Raw genomic sequence first — 20910 nt, 5'->3', positions numbered from 1 at the left:
TGTGTAAGATCGCCCCCTACTGTCCAAAATATAAGATGAAGCGATAGGCTAGAAGGAGGAGACACTTGTATGATGTCATAATGATGTTTATGTTTGTTTTGCTTTACTCTCGTTTTAATACGGGGTCACACAGCTTTAAAGTAGTTTATATAAATTGCTTATCTACTCTTCTTTTTCCCTCAAATATATATTTTTCACTTTTTTAAATCATATTTCTTATTACAGCAATGACAACTGCCAAAATCATTCTTTAATGTAAATAAAATATAAAAAGCATTAATAAGTTTACAAAAATATATTTAGGCCTACTACATTTTTTTTGTTTGTTGGCACGTTAAAAGGGGTCATGATATGACATTGTTTTTTATTATTTTAATATGTTCCTTGAGGTTCACTTATAATGTTAATAACATTTTTGCACTAATATATATATATATATATATATGAATAAAGAGTTTGGTTCCAAAATGCTATAAATCCATTTTGATTAATTTGAGTAAAAATGTGTTTTCTTTCACATAGCATCTTTTGGTTATAAAACATTAAAATTACTTTTATAACTGGCTGACATCATTGCATAGGAAACAGTATCAACGGCCACTCGCTATTGCACGTGAGTAAGTGTTTTTGAAAACATCCTCGATTTACTAAATCATGATTTACGATTTATTTTTTTTTCCCCCTGCATGTCATGTGCGGGGCTCCGTATGTTCATATTGTATTGCAAAATACTTTTGCTGCTATTGAGGTGGGATATGGGTAAGTTGTAAGGAATGGGTCAACAGTGTAATTAGAAATGCATTTACAGAAATTAATCACAGATGTAAATACATGCAGGTATTTTTTTAAATATAAGTACAATGTAAAAACATGTATGTACACAATAAGTGCATTGTATCAAATGATTCATTTAATTGTAAGTACATAGTAGTTAAAGGGTTAGTTCACCCAAAAATGAAAATAATGTCATTTATTACTCACCCTCATGTCGTTCTACACCCGTAAGACCTTTGTTTATCTTCGGAACACTAAGATATTTTTTATTAAATCCGATGGCTCAGTGAGGCCTCTATAGACAGCAATGCCATTGTAAATCTCAAGATCCATAAAGGTACTAAAAACATATTTAAATCAGGTCAGGTGAGTTCGGTGGTTCTACATTAATATTATAAAGCGACAAGAATACTTTTTGTGCGCCAAAAAAACTAAATAACGACTTTTCAGCAATATCTCGTGATGGCCGATTTCAAAACACTGCTTCGGAGCTTTATGAATCGAGTCAGTGATTTAGATCTATCAAATGGCTAAACTGCTGAAATCATGTGACTTTGTCGTTCTGAACCACTGATTTGATTCGTAAAGCTCCGAAGCTTCATAAATCAGTGTTTTGAAATTGGCCATCATGAGATATTGTTGAAAAGTCGTAATTTTTTTTTTCTTTGGTGTAAAGTAGTATATTTAAAGTAGAACTGATTTAAATATGTTTTTAGTACCTTTATGGATCTTGAGATTTACAATGGCATTGCTGTCTATAGAGGCCTCACTGAGCCATCGGATTTAATCAAAAATATCTTAAGATGAATGTTACGAAGATGAACGAAGGTCTTACGGGTGTAGAACGACATGAGGGTGAGTAAAAAATTACATTATTTTCATTTTTGGGTGAACTAACCCTTTAAGGCCACCTAATACAAAGTGGGACCATAAAATGTATTTGTTTTGTTGTTGTTGTTTTTAAAACGAGGAGGACATTTTAAGCTATGAAACTTGCATGATATTTTAATGACACAAAGACCTCTTACATATAAAAAGATCAAAACAAAGTTGATTTCTCATGTCATGACCCCTTTAAGAAAAAATGGCATAATAAAGATGGGGGAACATGCAAGATCGCTATTTCTAATAATTCGCTACATTTCTTCATTTCTTAAAAAACGATTCAAAGTGATACTTTGCTACTTGGAATGTTCTTACAAACAACATCACACACTCTTTTATTTAGGACGACAGCCTAACATTTCAGTTTCTGGTCTCATGTGCGCCATCAGCAGGACGCGAACATCCGGTAAACCGAATCAATCAGCTCCATCATATTAATGATCAGCGAGGAACAGTTCTAAAGGAAAACATACAGGAGAAGGACGCATCATGCCCGGTATGTGTATGGCTGATAAGATGACCGATGATCTTCAGATGAAAAACATTACTTTAAGTCTGACTAATAGTCTACTGTTGTTTGATTACTTGCAAGAAGGACGTGGTACAGGTGAACGAACCTGGTGTTTGGTCCAGGTGAAAGGTCCATCGGAGGTGACCGCAGCAGAAGGTAGGAACTGACAGACATCTGAATAGATAGATAGACAGGCTACTGGTATTTAATTTTTATTTTTTATAAATTTTTTCAATGAGAAAACCATAAACTTTAAGACTTTTCCCTCTCTAAACAACCTGTTGAGTTCATTTAATCCTATATTTGTAATATTTTTATCAAGAAGAGGAGCGTAGAGGTGACAACTATATGCTCTACTCGCCAAGATATCACCATTCTGAGTATGAAATATTGATCTGAGCCAGAATATAAAGCAAATTAGGCCTAATCAATCAAACAGCTACACTTATAATTTGAGTAATGCCTGTGAATTAGTGTAGACTAATATAGTTAACCGAGCGGCAAGCAGAATAATTCACTTGAAACTATGCATATTAGAATCTCAGTGAATTGCATATTGCAGCCTGGAAGTCCTTTTTATAGCTTTGTACTATACCAACACATATCTGTAGGCGACCTCTATTTCAGCTTTTCAGATTCAATATAGCCAGGACTGTCAATCTATATTTAGAAGCTCTTGTGGCTCATAAATATTCATTGAGGTTTTAGTGCTGTCTTTAAAAAAGACGCCAGCGTGAGTTCCCAACTGTGAGTCAGGCAGCCTGTGTCAGAGAGAGTAGGAGGAGAGAGAGATGTTTAGTGAGAATGAACTCTTTGATATTTTGATATGCTGATACCCGGGGGACCAGCACAGATGGCACCTGTTCTCAGAGGCTCTGGCCACTCTCGCTGACTACCCAGTGTGTGATTTCCGCCACAAAATATCATACATGAGTCTTCACATTTGCATTGGGGGGTCCGAGTGGCATTCGTCTAAATGAATAAATAAACAATTATCTATGTGTTAGTTCAGTACCAGACTTCTGACATATGTTTCTGTTTAAGGTGGTAATGTGAGACAGTTGGTGTATCACAAGAGACGTTGGTTACTTTGTTGGGTATGATTAAGCAAGTTTATGTTACTCAGAAGGCCTCTTTGATGCCTCTGTGCATATTAAACAAAACAAATATGATGCATTTGACTCGGCATAAAAAATGGCAATTTGTCATTTAAATACAATGTAATGTTTGTGTGTAACGTCTGATCTACTGAGATTGTGGGCATTGGACAGGCCTGGGTCAAGGAGTATCAATAATAGAATTATTTACAGTGAATATGTATCGTATACATTATACCAAGATATTTAATTTTACATAACTTATGTACATAAGTTATGTAAAATTAAATATCTTGGTATATATATATATATATATATATATATATATATATATATATATATATATATATATATATATATATATATATATATATTTACCAGTTGCCACGTGTAGTATAACATGCAAGACTCAGAATGAACACAGAAAGTCTTTTTTTTTTAATAATCCAGGAGAGAGAAAAAAACCCAATCAGGACAAATACACTTTAACATAATACCAGAAAAGAAACAGAATAAAACATAGGGTTTAAGTACAAGGAGCAAACAAAGGGAACCAATCAGGACCAGCTGAAAAGAATGATTAATTAATGAGGTAACCTAGGTGACAAACTAGGAAATCAGATCAAATAATGACAGGGAAACAGAACAGAACTGAATAAAATTTCATTATAAACAAAACCATGAACCTGACACCAATACATTTTTACTGCATTATTAAAAGTATAATGTACAAATAACATTTTAATATACAGACTGAAAAACTATTTAAACTCTTATCCTTATTCTTGTTAACAGAATGTTTTATGTTAATTTTTTAAAAATTATTTTCGGCATTATGTTACTGTTACTCTCACAGCATTTATGTTTTATTTTTTATTAACTGATGACTGATAGCTGCTTCGAGGCTGCAGATAGTCTACCTAAATTTTAATGTAACAGTGCGTTATCTTTAGGCATATGTTCTTTTTTTAGCCAAACGTGTAAACATTTGATTGTTAAACAGAACATGAATTGAACTTAAAGTGTTAGTTCACCCAAAAATGAAATTTATGTCATTAATTACTCACCCTCATGTTGTTCCACACCCGTAAGACCTTTGTTCATCTTCTGAACACAAATTAAGATACTTTTGATGAAATCCGAGACTTTTTTTTTTTTAATCCTCCATTGAAAGCAATGAAATTACCACATTCAAAGTCCAGAAAAGTAGTAAAAACATTGATAAAATAGTCAACGTGACTAGAGTGGTTATACCTTAATATTATGAAGTGGTGAGAATCCTTTTTGTGCGCAAAAACAAAACAAAAAAATGACTTTATTCAACAAATTTGTCTCTCCCCTGTCATTCTGCTATTCTGCTCCAGGTCGTGCTGCTCATGTGACCAGAGCCAGCCAATACTGAGTCAGCATTGGGACGTAAACATGGAAGCTCTGCAACGTAAAAAGTGTAGCAGAATGACGGGACAGACAAATTTGTTGAACTAAGTCGTTATTTTTGTTTTGTTTTTGCTTACAAAATGTATTCTCATCACTTCATAACATTAAGGTTAAACCACTGTAGTCACGTTGACTATTTTAACAATGTTTTTACTACTTTTCTGGACCTTGAATGTTGTAATTGTGTTGCTTTCAATGGAGGATAAAAAAAAAAAAATCATCAAAATATCTTAATTTGTGTTCCGAAATTGAACGAAGGTCTTTCGGGTGTGGAACGACATGAGGGTGAGTAATTAATGACAGAAATTTCATTTTTGGGTGAACTAATTGACCGAATATTATTAAAAGGCCTACAGAAATTTCATGGCGATATACATGCCAACCATGAGATGGCGCTGTTGCACAGCTTTAAATTGAACAGCAAAAAGTTTACGGTTCCTCTTGTAAGCATGAGGGTTATTTAATGTCATGCTTTGAGCGAATCTAAATAAAGCTTGATGATGAGTCGGGCTGTGCGCAGTATATTCCTGGTCATAGGGTAAGTGTCCATGTAGCGTAACTGCCCCCATCACTGCCCCTCCCAACCGAAGCTCAGAAAAACAGCTCAACCCTCTGTCCTTCTGGGAGGAAAACATGATGAACTGTGAGGATGCACAGCACGTCTTCTTGACACGCGTGAGAAGTGTTTAGGATGCTGCCGTGACTCCACACGCATCCAGGGAGCAGCAGCAGCATCCCTCCTCCGGTCCGGATCTGCTGTCATCGCAGCGCGGATGGTGGGAAAGGACCCTCCCAAAGGAAAACAGACGAAAGAAAGATGAAATGTTTCTCCCGGTACCTGCCTTACCTTTTCCGACCTCCGAACACCCTGCTTTCCTCGAGCTGTCACACGGAAGGTAAGACCCGATCCGCGCAGACAGCTGGAGATTGATTTTGCTGGGTCACAGCGTGCTGAAGGGATGCTGCGTAATAACAACTTTCCTGTCTGGAAGTGCAAGGGATGTTTATGATAAGCAATGCTTATTTTACAACTGAATATGTGGTCAAAAATGAATGAAAAAAAAGAGGTTAGTTTTATTAAAGGAAAATAATAATAATTATATATATATATATATATATATATATATATATATATATATATATATATATATATATATATATATATATAAAATAACATTTAACATGTTTTCCAATATAGTTTCCAACTTATTCTAAAGTAGATTTGGATATATACAATAATTTCTGAGTGATTGAGATAGAAGAGTTTATTCCCTAGAAAGTTACAGGATGTTCAGATGTAGATTAAAGAAGATGATTCTGATGATAATTGCTAGATAATATTTAACAATCATTGCTATTTAATAAGCCCCCAGTTTCTGAGTGAATGAATGACCTTTTCAGTTATGAATCAATGCTGTTTTGTGACTGAACAGTTTTGTACAGTCAAAAGCAGCTTTAATATTGTCTGGTTGTGCAACGTATCTAGAGCAAACCATATTATTTGGTCCAAGAAACATCCTTGTATGTGTGAATTTTATGTGCCCTACATCTTCTTTACAACACTGTCAAACAAGCAGAGCTTGTCGACCACAAAAGTCTGATTTATTTTTGCCCTCTGTTGCTGTTTACCATTTATCAGGAAAATGTGACCCTCTTTATATTCACAAAAAGAACACTGGCTATTTATATAACACTGTATAGACAAATGTTTGTGTTTTTATTGATCTGCACTGTGTAAGAATGAAAACATACTCAAATGCAGTGCCTGAGGCTCCGCTTCCTCAGCCTGATGTTGTAAATCAGTGTTAGATTATTTCTTTTGACACTGTGGTCAGATTTAGTGCAACAGAGGTCAAGAAAACTGATGCTGTTATTAAAATTATCACCTGGATTGGCCTTATCTGAAGAGCAACCTGGTGAGCAAACAGCCATGTGATAACTTCCCATCCTGAATATAAAGATTAAACTGGTCTATTATGTCAGAACTGTTACATCGGGCAGTGCATGTGCTCATTGAAACATAAAGATTCATTGTGTTGGTCTGAATCCGGCCTGCGTCATGTCATGATCATATTCCGCTCCCTTTCCTGTTTGTAATACAATAAAAGGCAAAAAGCCAAAACCTGGACTATAGCAAAGTTCATCCATCTAAGGCACCTGGTGTGTCAAAGTTCCTTGTAGTAGATGATGCATAAAACTAAGGGGTCAAGGTTTGGTTGGTTAGAACTGATAGATGCCATCATTACACACTTTTAATGTCTTCTCAGTTTAATACAATGTATTAATTAAATTAAATTGAAAAATGAAAGTATTATATTGATATTATTATTGCATTAATAATATAATTTAAATTTTATATAAAACAAAACATTCTCCCTGTATGATGGCACCATCATGTGATCAAGATGTTGACTGGAACTTGTTGAGGTTGGAAGTGGGAAATTTTTGGGGTGGGAACTTGGGTTTTCCCAGCACTTCTGAATTCTTTTAAAATGCAATATGAGTCACATGGCTTTTTTTACTGCTCGAGTGATTTACTCAAAAAGCTCAGTGAACAAAAATGGCCGATTGTAAATCCGAGGGTCCATTGAGAGAGCTTTCTTCAAGTATTATAGTGTTATTTTATTATACAGTGTGGTGTAAACATGTCACATTAAAGTGAGTCTTTACAGTGATTGTGCTAGATTTAGCTATCATATGCCTCAGTATAGAGCAGTGATAGTCACAAATTTATTGGGCAGTTTTAATGATACAACAGTAGATTAATTATTCATCGCTGACTTACTTTGTTGCCAGCCGTGCCAGTGAGTCTGTTTTAGAGAAGCCTTGTGCCTTGTGCTTGTAACCTCTATAATCCAGCATTTCAAAACACCAAACAGGGTCATGTTGGCTTCCTGACCCAAGATGACAAAATAATACAGCTGACACACAGTTTGAAAGACGCTGTATGCTGACCAGCATCAAAAGCTCAGCTGTAGCCACCAGCAAGTGTGCAGAAAAACTGATGAGTGAAAGAGCTTGTGCTTGTGTAACAGAGGTCAGCGGCGATGACTCTGAGGACGTGAGCCTAAAACGGGTGTTATGGATCTTTAAAAAAGCTTCATCAGGCTAATGAAGTGCACTTTGGCCCTTCTGTTCACCGAGCAAATAAATTGGGAAGGTTGGGAGCCGTACTGATCCGATTGGAGCGAAGTAGTCTGTCAATGCCCAGGGGTCCGGCTGAGCTTTCAGCGTTCAATATCCGGTTGTTCATTAGCGAAATGACCCGGAGGGCCCGAAGTGAATTTTCTCAGTGATCCATCCAGCCCAGCCGCAGATGCAAACTTGTTTTGAGGTTGCTTGTTTGTGTTTGTCGGACGAACGGCTAATGTAATATCAGGGTGTTGGCCTAGAGGCCGCGCAGCAGATCGTTTATTTCAGCATGAAATGGGGATTGAACCAGAACCGCTGTTATAGCACCTACAAGCAAACGGGGGCAGAAACCCGGGTGTGTGGCCACTGATAAATTGGTTTTTCCGAACCCCCTGTTGACTTGAGGAGGAACTCAGCATGCTTGGTCATTGCATGCTTTTTTGATGGGTTATTCATGAGTTTGTGTGTGTATATGTGTGTGGTGGACGATCAATAACAATTTTTGATGGATTAACTTTTAAACACTTATTTTGCTTGCGTCAGGGAAAAACAAGCAGTGGTGTGTTATATGCACACACACGAGAAGCCTGACTGTTGACGGGAATTATACAACATGAGAGCATGTGCGTGTGTGCGGGCCTGAGCTATAAAGTAGATATCATGATATGAGAGGAAGAGTTAAGTGGGGGAGGAGAGACACCAGACTGTAGTAGACACATTACACAGAGATCAGGTCGATGTTTCAAAGTGCTCACATAACCTCCTAAACTAAACAGATTGTATAAGAGAGGCAGTGTGTGTCTAATTTTATTGCTCAGAGGATGCTTTTTCATCTCTGAAGAGACTGAATTTATGTTTCATTTATGTATCAAGTCTCTGATCATGTTTCTTCTTAAAATTCCTTAGGAGAAGTTTAAAAAGGCATAACTGAGACATTAAAGTCCCCTTGAAATCAAAATGTAAGTTTTTTTTTAGCTTTTAGTATGAATATGTTAGCCTTAAAGGGTTAGTTCACCCAAAAATGTATTACTCACCCTCATGCTGTTCCACACCCATAAGACCTTCATTAATCTTCGGAACAGAAATTAAGATATTTTTGTTGAAATCCGATGACTTAGTGAGGCTTCCATAGCCAGCAATGACATTTCCTCTCTCCAGATCCATTAATGTACTAAAACATATTTAAATCAGTTCATGTGAGTACAGTTGTTCAATATTAATATTATAAAGTGACGAGAATATTTTTGGTGCGGCAAAAAAACAAAATAACGACTTATATAGATTTCAAAACACTGCTTCAGGAAGCTTCGGAGCGTTATGAATCAGCGTATCGAATCATGATTTGGATCACATGTCAAACCGCCATACTGCTGAAATCACGTGACTTTGGCGCTCCGAACAGCTGATTCGTCACACTGATTCATAATGCTCCGAAGCTTCCTGAAGCAGTGTTTTGAAATCGGCCATCACTATATAAGTCGTTATTTTACACTAAAAATATTCTCGTCGCTTTATAATATTAATATTGAACCACTGTACTCACATGAACTGATTTAAATATGTTTTTAGTACCTTTATGGATCTTGAGAGAGGAAATGTTATTGCTCCCTATGCAGGCCTCACAGAGCCATCGGATTTCAACAAAAATATCTTAATTTGTGTTCCGAAGATTAACGGAGGTCTTACGGGTGTGGAACGGCATGAGGGTGAGTGATAAATGACAGAATTTTCATTTTTGGGTGAACTAACTCTTTAAGGTTATGAATAGGCTGGTGTGTTCCAAAACAATGACAAAATTTACATTTAGGAGATAAAAGCATTCAAAACTTACAGTCTCTCACTTCCGCTAAAATGGATCACAGATTTTCATGACATCACATCGCACTTCAGCTTCTCATCAGCTCTTCTGTCCAATCAAATGATCTCTAGAATATGAAGTCCCGCCCCTCCTACACTATAAACAGACACTGAAATCGGTCATTTCTTCACACATTTACTAGTTTCTACATGGTCAGTGGCACATTGCGCACTATATAGAGAATAGAGAACGATTCAGACAGTGTAAATATGCTTTCCATTAACATGAATGAAGTCATGTTAGTGCCACGTGATCTGCTGCAGCGCGAGCAGTCTGCTCTGGTCCAAAGACACAAGAGCACAGAGTGGATCATATCCGCGGGCCACGAGTCGGCTCAGACCACAAATGGTATCAGACCAATTTGAATTCTGCACAGAATGCTATATTTTAAAGTGATATAGAGTAGATTAGGAGGAGAAATGGTTAGAGATTAGAAAGAAACAGAGGTTTTACCGAGTTTATCGGCTCTGGCCGAGCTGTGGTATAAACAAAATGCTATTTTTAAAAAGGGCCAGAGCTGTTCGATATGTCCCGCCCTGTCTTCCTATTTCAGTTGAAATTACGTTAACACATTGAATAATGCTGCACGTTTCAAGACACTTCAGCAGGCCTTTAAGGCCATGCTAGGTGTATATGACTATCTTCTTTCAAACGAACACAATCAGAGATATATTTAAAAATATCCTTGCTCTTCCAAGCTTTATAATGGTTGTGAATGAAATGCATCCATCCATAATATGAATAAAGCAAAGTGATGGGTTTTTGTAAGACAAATATCCATATTTAAAACTTTATTAACTATAATAACTAGCTTTCGGCAGACAGCTGTTACACTTCGATTTGCGGCAGAAGAGTATCCTTTGACCCGACGCACGACGTAATGACGATTGCGGAAGTGCAGAGGATAGAACAAAGCAAAACACCTGTCACAAATTAGAAGTCTAAAACGATCATTTTTAAAGAGAAATGTCAGAGGGCTTCAAAAGAGGAGCTTGAGTTTGTTGCTCAACCCTATTTGTTTGAACCGCGAAAGGCATCTAAACTTACGCTACTCATACATCCGTCATACATTGCATCAGGGGGTTACTCATTTGCCGCAAGTTGATTTGCGCAATATGCATTCGGTCTGGAAGCTAGTTATTTGAAATTCTAAAGTTAAATATGAATATTTTTTTTAGAAAAATGCATCGCTTTGCTTCAGAAGGCCTTTATTAAGCCCATGGAGCCATAACCCCGCGGTTACAGTAGACTTTGAACACACAAAATTTCTATGGACATTAAAATGGTCGCAATATGATGTCAAACTGTGATTGTCTTTTTTAAAAACATAATTTAACATATAATAAATCTAATATTATTCAATCTACTCCACTTTAATGCCACGCTGCAATCCTGCAATTGAAAGTTTTCGTTCTTTTAATTCTTTCGTTCTTGAACTTTGGAATGCAGTGAAATTTGCACGAGCTGTCACGTATTTGTATTCTGCTCTAGTGCTACCTTTGAATTGGAATAATGATTGTTTTCAAACAGTTTCTCAAACACTACCCCCTTTTGTGATTGGCCGGCCAAACAGGCAGCCCCACCCTCGAACTAAAACCATTGGTTAAGTCAGTGTTGCTGTATTGGAGAGGTTGTGGTGCCTTAAATAAATGTTTTAAGAGCTCAACAAAGACACAAGTTTACATTTTTAAAGGAATCGTCCTACAAGAGGCTTACTTTTACATATTGTAGGCCTTTTTTAGTTTTTATTTGTATATCCAACTGCATATAAATCTGAGATAGGAGAAAGTATTTTAATACAAAAAAAAAACACTTTTTTATATTTTTATGTACTTGTAATTTTGTTATGTGCTTTTGTAATGTGCTTTTTGATTATGATTGGTTGAGCAGCATTCAAAGTCATTGTAAATTACTCTACAAACATACACCTGTGACCGCATTACATCAGTATTACTGCGCCACTGCTTCTGTTGCTTGGCAAACATTGCACTTCTGAAACATTTTTTAAGTGTGGCCTACATGTTCAAATATGTTTTGGGGCCACTGTAAACTGAAGCCTCTCACAGTAGACCGAGGTGCATCAGCTCAAGCTTTGAAATCCTCCAAGCCAGGTGTTTGTGCATTCACACTCACACACAGACACACACACTTTGTCTTTGTCTAAATCCTGCATCAGTTTCCTTTCTAAAGAGGTGGATGCATTAGTCTTCCGTCCACTCTTTCAGCGAGAGAGATGAGAAACCACAGCAGCACAAATCCTGCTTTGTGTTCTTCAGACTGAGGGCAGGTCAGCTGATTCAGATCTGTGAAGAGACTCCAGGAAGAAGGCAAGAGAGGGAGTGGAGAGAGAGAAAGAGAGATTCCTTAATGCATGTTACCTATATTTATGCTCAGCTCCCAGACGCTTTTGGAGCTGAAGTTTTACAGTGTTCTCAGATAAGCTCTATTGTCTTGGCTATATTCTGCACATCCAGGAAACTGAGCTAAAAAGAAACCTGCTGGATCAATTACCTTTTTCTCCCTTCTGGCACATGACTAAGCAGGGAGATGCAGACACGGGCCAAATGAATCAGCACCGTTTCTGTATATTTCCTTGTTGGATGTTCTTGATTTTTGCAATGATGTGTCATTGTGATAATTCACACATGCATATTTTTGTTCTTTCTTTCAAAGGAAAGGCAGTGGCACAGACGCCAGTTTTAATTATTGATGTAACATACGAGCGTACGTACAAGTTGTGTTATTGCATAATGCTGTGTGTGTTTATGCGTGCGTACTTGAATAAGTAGGCCAGGAAAATCCATTAATATGCTATGCAAAAAACATACATCCTCTCTTCCCTCCCTCCCCCTGTAAAATTATTTATACCCAGGATGGCCGTACCGGAGTAGGCTTTTCTTCACGTTTAATGAAAGTTCTCGGAGAGGCGCCAGGCCCATTGCAGCTGATGAATCACGAGCGGCTCACAGTTTGGAGAAAAAACATAGATACCAAACTCCCACACTACTGAAAGTGACAGACTCTAAGGTCATTTCGCTGTACCACTGATGTACCAAAGCTGGAAATTTGTCATACACGTCCTTCAAAAGGGGACATATTTTTACAGCTTTTTATTTTTCACTTAAGTCCACTAATACTTTTAGTCAACATTGTAATTTAGTTTTCCACTCTGCAACTGGATGTATATAAATATATATTTTTAAATAATTTCTTTTTCAAATAAATATTTTTATATACACTGCCGTTCAAAAGTTTGGGGTCAGAAGGTTTTTAAAATGTTTTTGAAATAAGTCTCTTATGTTCACCAAGGCTGCATTTATTTGTGCAAAAATACAGTAAATATAAAAATATTGTGAAATATTATTAACATTTGAAATAACATTTTTCTATTTTAATATATCGTAAGATGTAATTTATTCCTGTGATGCAAATCTGCATTTTTAGCATCATTACTTCAGTCTTCAGTGTCACACGATGCTTCAGAAATCATTCTAATATGAGTTTGCAGCTCATGAGAGACTGCTTAATATTTTTATCGAAAACTGTGATCAATGTTTTTCAGAATTCTTTGATGAATAGAAAGTTCTAAAGAACAGCATTTATTTGAAATAGAAATCTTTTGTAACATTATAAATGTCTTTACTGTCAATTTATTGCAGCCTTTCTGAATAATAGGGATATGATTTTTTTACAGATACCCGACAATTCTTTACATTTGAAAGACGATAACCGATATATTAACCGATAAATCTAAATCCAAATAATTTTTGAGAGCCTGATTACAAAAACAAAAGTCTCACCATTAAAAGCCAATTACCCAATTAATTGTGTGTCCCAAGCACACAATTATAATGTTCTTATTATAATATTATGTAGCCTATATGACAGACTTGCGCTGTACATTGTACTTAACTGTATTTTCCTTTTTGAAGTGATTTCAATCATATTTCAAGCAATTCAAAACCATAATGGCAGACAATGCGCATCTGAAGTATCTCAGCTAAAGGAAATAATCCATTATTTATTGGCTTTAATATATTGGCCAAATTTTCTTGGGCCGATAATGATAACATTACAAATGAACATATATCGGCCGATACCAATAATGTGGCCGTTTTATTTGTCTCTTGATCACCCTGTTGAGGCTAACATCTTTTGCATATGGCGGTCGTATGTTAATGTGCATGTGAGGACAACCATGATGATTTCTGATTAAACCAAATTTTTTTTTTTTAAGTCTCCCTGTAGTCAATAATTGTATCCCTTAAAACTAATCTTTGATTGCCAAAATTACATATTTAAATTTTTTTTTTTTTTTTTTCTGTGAAAAAAACCCTTTATGCCTCAAAATAGCTTGAATGTAACTCTACACTCTTGTTTATTTAGTATACGTGGATCTATGAATATGCAAATTAGCCCCACCTCTACTCACTCACATGAGCTCAGAGATCCACTCGGTCAACTTACTGAGGTAAACGCTGCACAGTGATATAGATTTTTTTACAACGTCGGACACATAACAGTAATTAATATGATCAGCCTTTTGCTTGACATCACGTTGACGTGATTGGTTACAAGGTAGTTTGTGATGCCAGAAACACCAGCGATTTCAAACCGCATGTCTTTAAATCACTGCAGGTTTAAAGAGAAAATACTCTGCAATGGTGTTGACATATGAATTTGCACATGGTTTGTCTTAAAGTATATTAAAATCACCACATAAATATGTATATTTTTTGCAGCTTAGTTTTCAAGAGTTCTGGGTGCACTGAGGAGGAGCTTTACATCAGAAAAGAGCATGTCTACATAGTACATCAGACAGATTTATTTTTAAAAAGTTGTTTTACATTAAATATCCACAGGATGCTGGTTAGTACCAAAACTATTGACTACGTTTAAAGCTCAAGCTTGTTCAAACCAGATGGAGAAAGGTGGCATATATCAGCAAGTTGCATGTTTGAAACATTGTGTATTAGGAGAGCTCATCAGACCTGCTTTTTCATGTCCAATTCATTTGACTAATTGAGCGATGTGACGCAAATACCCATCAACTTCCATCGCCTCTTTTTATCTAACAAGTTTTATGCTAATGACCTTTGGCCTGGAGTACTCAGAATAGATCTAACAGGGCCTTGATGAGGACCCTCCTCCTCTCTCTGTTAGTGGTGTCTGAGTCATAGCGAACACACAGCAGCACACTCAAGGGATGCAAACACAGCCTTGCAGCAACGCATGATTGACAGGCTCATGCAGACAGTCTTAAGAGGAGGTTTGGTTTCACTTTTGGCTTTCTCTAGTTGAACAGGACGAATCTGTTAAAGTCCCCTTGTAGTCAATAATTATATCCCTTAAAACTAATCTTTGATCACCAAAATGACATATTTAAATGTTTTTTTTTTTCCTTTGAAAAAAATTCTTCATGTCTCAAAATAGCTTGAGTGTAACTCTACACCCTTGCTTCATTTAGTATACGCGGTTCTATGAATATGCTAATTAGCCCCGCCTCCACTCACTCGCATGAGCTCAGAGATCCACTCGGTCAACTCAAGCCGCACACACACTTAACGATTGTAAGGCTGATTATGAATGTAAATTGATACTTATGACTGATCGCGCTCAAACGCGTCCAGTCAGAGCCAGTTGCATACAGTCTGCGATAGGGCTGGGCGATTCATCTGCGATAATGAACGCGATATTGCGTAGCTTGTCAGCGATCTACGGCTCTGTCTATTAAATGCCGCTCCATTTGAAAGCAGTTGATGGCGATTTAGTGGTATTCAGGGAACCGGCTTTACTGACGAAATTCGCGTGACAATCGCATGCGATATATCGCCCAGCCCTATAGTCTGCGATTACAGTCGGTGTTCAAATTCCATGTGTAAGTATATAAATCAGCTCCAGTCGAAGGAAACAATCGGTATGTGTGTTCAGTTCAGTCTTAGAATGTTTCAGCTAATCGTTAGGTGTGTCCCCGGCTTTGCTGCACAGTGATATCGCTTTTTACAACATCAGACACATAACGGTAATTAATATGATCAGCCTTTTGCTTGACTGTTATCAAACAGCTAATAATGTGTTGCTAATGTTACACAAACCATGTTCCCGTTCGCCATGTCAGAGTCAGACAGTTGCCTTCTAAAAATCAGTATCCTTACAAACGCTTTGGACAACTTAGAACGTTGGTGGAGTTCATCATAACATCGTAATCTAGATCATACACCCATTATATTGCTAAATCTACCCGATTTTTCATATTAACCTTCTCTTGAGGCTCTCCTGCCTCAGATCGGTCATAGTTAATGATATGCTAAAGCCCGTTGGCATGTAGACGTGATTGGTTACAAGGTAGTTTGTGACGTCAGAAACTGCGTCACCACAGAGTGACTTTAACAGTAAATCATACACTTTAAACTAGACATATTGAAAACAAGATTTGTAGACATATTGTGATGTTCACAAAGCTCCCTCTATAGTCCATTCAGAACATTGATGGAAAAAGTTGCAAAAACTGGTCATTAGGTAATCATCACAATCACAGTGATGTCACAACAAGGACATTAGCATACGACCACCCATATTTACACATCAACAGTATGCAGAGGTTTGCCAGTTATAACAGTTTGTTTATATATAGATGTCTTAAAGCTACAGTAGCAAAAACAGGGGGTTTAATTCTAAATTTCAGAGAGAAGATGGAAAATTGTCACGAAAAACTACATTTCAAGCATATCATATATTCTAGAAAAATTGCATATATCATATATATAATTTCTACCACATACTACTACCATTCAAAATTTTGGGGTCAGTAAGATTTTTAAAAAAAGAAATTTAAAAATCATTAGAATGATTTTTGAAGGATCATGTGACACTGAAGATTAGAGTAATGGTGCTGAAAATTCAGCTTGGCACCACAGGAAAAAATATCAATTCAAAATATATTCAAATAAGAGTTATTTTAAATTATAATAATATTTCACAATCATTTCACAAAATTAGGTTAGGGTTACATTTTGAACGATAGCATATATATCTAATATATTGCATCAAATAATAGCGCATATGAAATCATGCCACATTATATCACATACAGTAGCATATCATACATTAGAGCATATCATATACCTTATTTCATATCATTTATTGTAGTGCATCATGTATCATTATGAATGCCAAAAATAAGGTTGTTTTGCTTGAAGTAATGATCGCACACGTGACCACACAACTCCAGATTTCTAACCCATTTCTTATCTCATCATTTCCACTGGGTCAGGGAGTGTTGCATCTATTAATCGATATCCGTGTTCATGAATGTTTGTGTACTGAGGAACACTTCTTTCCTTCAGAGATTGCATTTGATCTGAAAAAGTCAACATTTGTGTTTTCATAGGGAAATCAGGTTTTGGAAAGTGTTTTACATGCAAGGTCCCGGAGCCGTGTTGCGTCTGGTAATCCCCCCTTTTACTCACCACTCTGCGTGATTTCCCTCCGGCTAGTGGGATTAGGGACTTGAGGATTGTCCTTGCATGACTGAATGGAATCTCTGGGATCAGGAAAAAATGCACATCTGGGTCATGCATTTCCAGGTCAAAGAGCCTAAAACGTTTACAGACATGTCCAGAGGTAAACAGAGACATGATGAATCAAGGTCTTATGCGGACTTATGCTAATATGACATTCATCTCAGCAAACATTGCTTTGTTTCCTTCAGGGTGCTTGTCAAGTTAATATTTTGGTGCTGTTATGTTGTACAGAGACAGAAATAGGGTAAAAAACGAAAGAAAAAAGGCAATGAAAGCAGCAGAGTTTTAAAAGGACGTTGCTGGTGGGACTTTACTTTTTTATAAAGAAAGTGTGAACGTGAAAAAGAATACATTATTCTCAAAACTCTCCACTGTCTCCATGGGGATTTCCTTTCTGTGGTTCTCCCAAAGACTTTTTAAAAGATTTAACAAAAAAGGTCTAGTAATATTTTATTGGCCTGTCCATTAACAGACAGTAGATTTCTTCAAGACTTGCAAAGACATGTTTATCACTGTAAAAAAAAAAAAAGAAAAGTTGCTGCCTTAATTTTTTTTTTAAGTACAGTCAACTTGGATGTTTAAGTCATATTAACTTTAATTACATTAAAGCTGACTTAAAAAAAATTAGTTGAATCTTGTATAACTTATAAAAAATTTTTGTGAAAACTTAGGCAAGGCATTTTATTTCTAAAGCACATTTAAAACAGCTCCTTCTGACAAGTGCTGTACAATCAGACCGCAATACAATAAAATAAAATACATAGACTAACAAGAAAACACATTCATTCACAACATTATATTGATTTAGAAGCCTGGGGAAAAAAAAGATATGTCTTCAGTGAGGATTTAAAACCATCAACATTGGAAGACAACTTAATGTGAACCGGCAAATCATTCTTAAACTTATTTTGACGAGTTAAAGCAGTGTAAAAACATGTTGTCATAACTTATTGATCATATATTTTATTTAAAGTGTGTGCACTTGTAAACATAAAACAGAATTTTACCTCCATAAGTCACATATTTCAGAATGTTCAATAAGAGAACTATGCAGAACGAGAATATATCAGGAATTGATTCATGCGAGTTTGCAGAGGATGAAAATGTTATCCCGAAAATTAGCCCATGTTTATTTGAGCCTTTACCTGCTGAGAACTGAGATAGAGACCGGGACGTGGAGTCTTAAAGTCAAGTTCATCCACTAGAGTAATGGTTCTCAAACTTTTTAGCGTGGAGTACCCCCTGAAGGGATTCCCATCCCTCTGCGTACTCCCTCTCTTCCACTTCGACTGTAGTCACACCTTTTCCATTAAGGGACAATATTTGCCCCCTAAATTGATTTTCCAGTGCATATTTTTACGTTTATGAATAACTTTATAAAATAAATAATGTTTTAAATAAAAAAATGTTTAATAGAGAAATATGCAATGATGGTAAATCGAAGTGATACTTATAAATATTAAACTAAAACTGCCAGTAGGTGGCAGCAAGTCACTGTTTTTATGAGTGAGTCATCGAGTTATTCATTCAGTAACGAAACAAGTGTCTGTGAATGAATCATTGAATCATTGACTCACGATTCGTTCAAAGCCGCATTCGTGTGTTGTAGTTCTGCTCTGGTTTTCGTTAGAAATATTTTTTCATTGCAAAATAGAGTAAATACTGACAGTACTGTGTTTAAAATGTACGTTTTGTTTTTGACCTGTTGTAGGCTATAATAATGCACGTTTGCAGTCATGTGGATATTTGGGTACAATTGTCTTTCTCGTTATCAACATTAAATACAAGAACTCACACAAGGTATGTTTTTGTATCGAAGAAAGTTTGAGTCTTAAATTGATATAAATCCACTATCTGTGTCTATATTTGTTCTTCATGCAAGTGCTAAATCCCCACTTTTACAAAGGTGCATTGTCGAGAACGACAGTAATTTAGCGAGATTTAAGGCAGCAGACTGCACGCAATCTATCATATGCATGCTGATGGTGTGGATGCAGTCATTTTAGACTGCAAAACATGAGGTAATTTGATTAAATGTAATGTATTTATGGCATTTTGCCAGTTAGAAATACATGCTTGGTTTTAATATTATTATAAGGTATGGTAGAGTTAAATGAACTACTACGCATTTTGTTCACGTACCTCCTTTTGTCACCTCACGTACCCCAGTTTGAGAAACACTGCACTAGATTATCTCGACATTTCCAAAAGATAACTCTTCATTACTCTGCTAATTGAGATTTTTAAGCCACTCTCTTGAATACTTGATTCTGATTGGTCAGTCACTGCATTCAGTGTTTAGATATTTGGCTTTTCCAGGTAACTAAAAGCAATGCTGAGTGAAAATGACCTCAGTGGACTTCAGTTTTGGTATTACTGTAATATTGTTGCAGCTGTGTTCATAGTCTTTCATCAAAAACACAGACAAAGACAAAAATGTTTAATTTTGGTATAATGTGCACTAATAAATTGTTCACAGTAAGACCAGGAACATATTAAAGTCAACATGAAGTCATTTCTTACCTATATTGTGACATATTTTCGAGTGAAACGGCTTCTCAAACAAGAAAAAATGTTGGGCGGGACTTGATTTTGTCTATGGGGAATTGATTGGATGTTGTGGTTTGCTATTGGTGGATCTCATGTGAGTGATAGGTTGTCCTGAAGCTAAATGCTTCATAATAGATCTTGCTGCAAGAGGGACCCCTCTTGCAGCAGTTATTTTGATTAAATTATTATTATTATTATTATTTTAAGTGTGCAGATATATAATTTATAATAAATACTGCAAGAAATACAAGAATGGTCCATTTTGATTTCATGGTGACTTTAAGAAAGTAACCAGTGTCAATTTTAATTTCATCTTGACTTTAAGAGAAGAGGCTGTTTCTCTGTTGTAGCACAGGTTGTCATAGAGACACTGTGATTCTGCTGGTATTGATCAAAGCAGAACAAAATGTCCTTGCCCCATTAGTGCTTATTTACACAGCTAATGAGCACTTTTCCTCTTTTAACCTCAATAACACACCATATCTGCTCCAGTCTGGGCTTTTGTTCACAGATTAATACAGCCGATATATCTCTTCAACAGCAAAAGACTTATGGACCACTTCTCGTGTCATGAACTATGTGAGAGGGCTCTAATTTTAAGGTAATTACCTCTCGCATTTCGTTTCAGTTCAGGCAGGTAATTGGACTGAGGTATCTGAGCTCAAGTCCTGCTGTTCTGGTTTATAAAAAAAAAGTCTTTTTAGATGAAGAGTTCTCTCTTTCAGTTCTCCATCAAAGACACAACATCAAAACTCTCAAGGCTGGAGGAGGTTGGTTTTGAAATGTAGTCCAGCTGATGTATGGAAAAGAGTTATACAGCAAATTTTTAAAAATTTTTGAAAATACTGCTTCATTACAGTTATACTTCAAAACCTTAATTCGAAGACTTTCAAACACATTCTTGAAAGAGGAATTAAAGAACTCTGTATAAGAAACAGAAGTCCAGAATCAATACATGCTGCTCTTTAAAGAACATCAACTACTCGATTTGTTGCCTTAAATGAGTCACATAATGAGAGAGATTTCAACAATTCCTCCACAGTCCAAAAAGTCCATATATTTTAAATAAGCTGCAAAAATTCCTGCACTTCTGCAACTTTGACAATACACAATTGAATTCATTAACATGTGACTACTAGCATT

General features: G+C 36.2%; 1 protein-coding gene across 1 annotated transcript in view; it reads left to right on the top strand.

The window, feature by feature from the left end:
* The first annotated feature begins 5247 nt into the window (after positions 1-5247).
* Positions 5248-20910, top strand: part of ppp2r2ba (protein phosphatase 2, regulatory subunit B, beta a) — a 74173-nt gene continuing 58510 nt past the window's right edge. The window contains exon 1 of the mRNA XM_067382009.1: positions 5248-5600. Coding sequence (XP_067238110.1) covers positions 5522-5600 — 79 coding nt within the window. The 5' untranslated portion in view covers positions 5248-5521. The remainder of the gene's footprint in view (positions 5601-20910) is intronic.

The sequence above is a fragment of the Chanodichthys erythropterus genome, chromosome 1 (assembly GCF_024489055.1).
Source record: "Chanodichthys erythropterus isolate Z2021 chromosome 1, ASM2448905v1, whole genome shotgun sequence".
NCBI classification, from domain to species: Eukaryota; Metazoa; Chordata; class Actinopteri; order Cypriniformes; family Xenocyprididae; genus Chanodichthys; species Chanodichthys erythropterus.
Note: the sequence above shows the minus strand (reverse complement) of the source record. Positions and strands in the feature narration are given on the sequence as shown.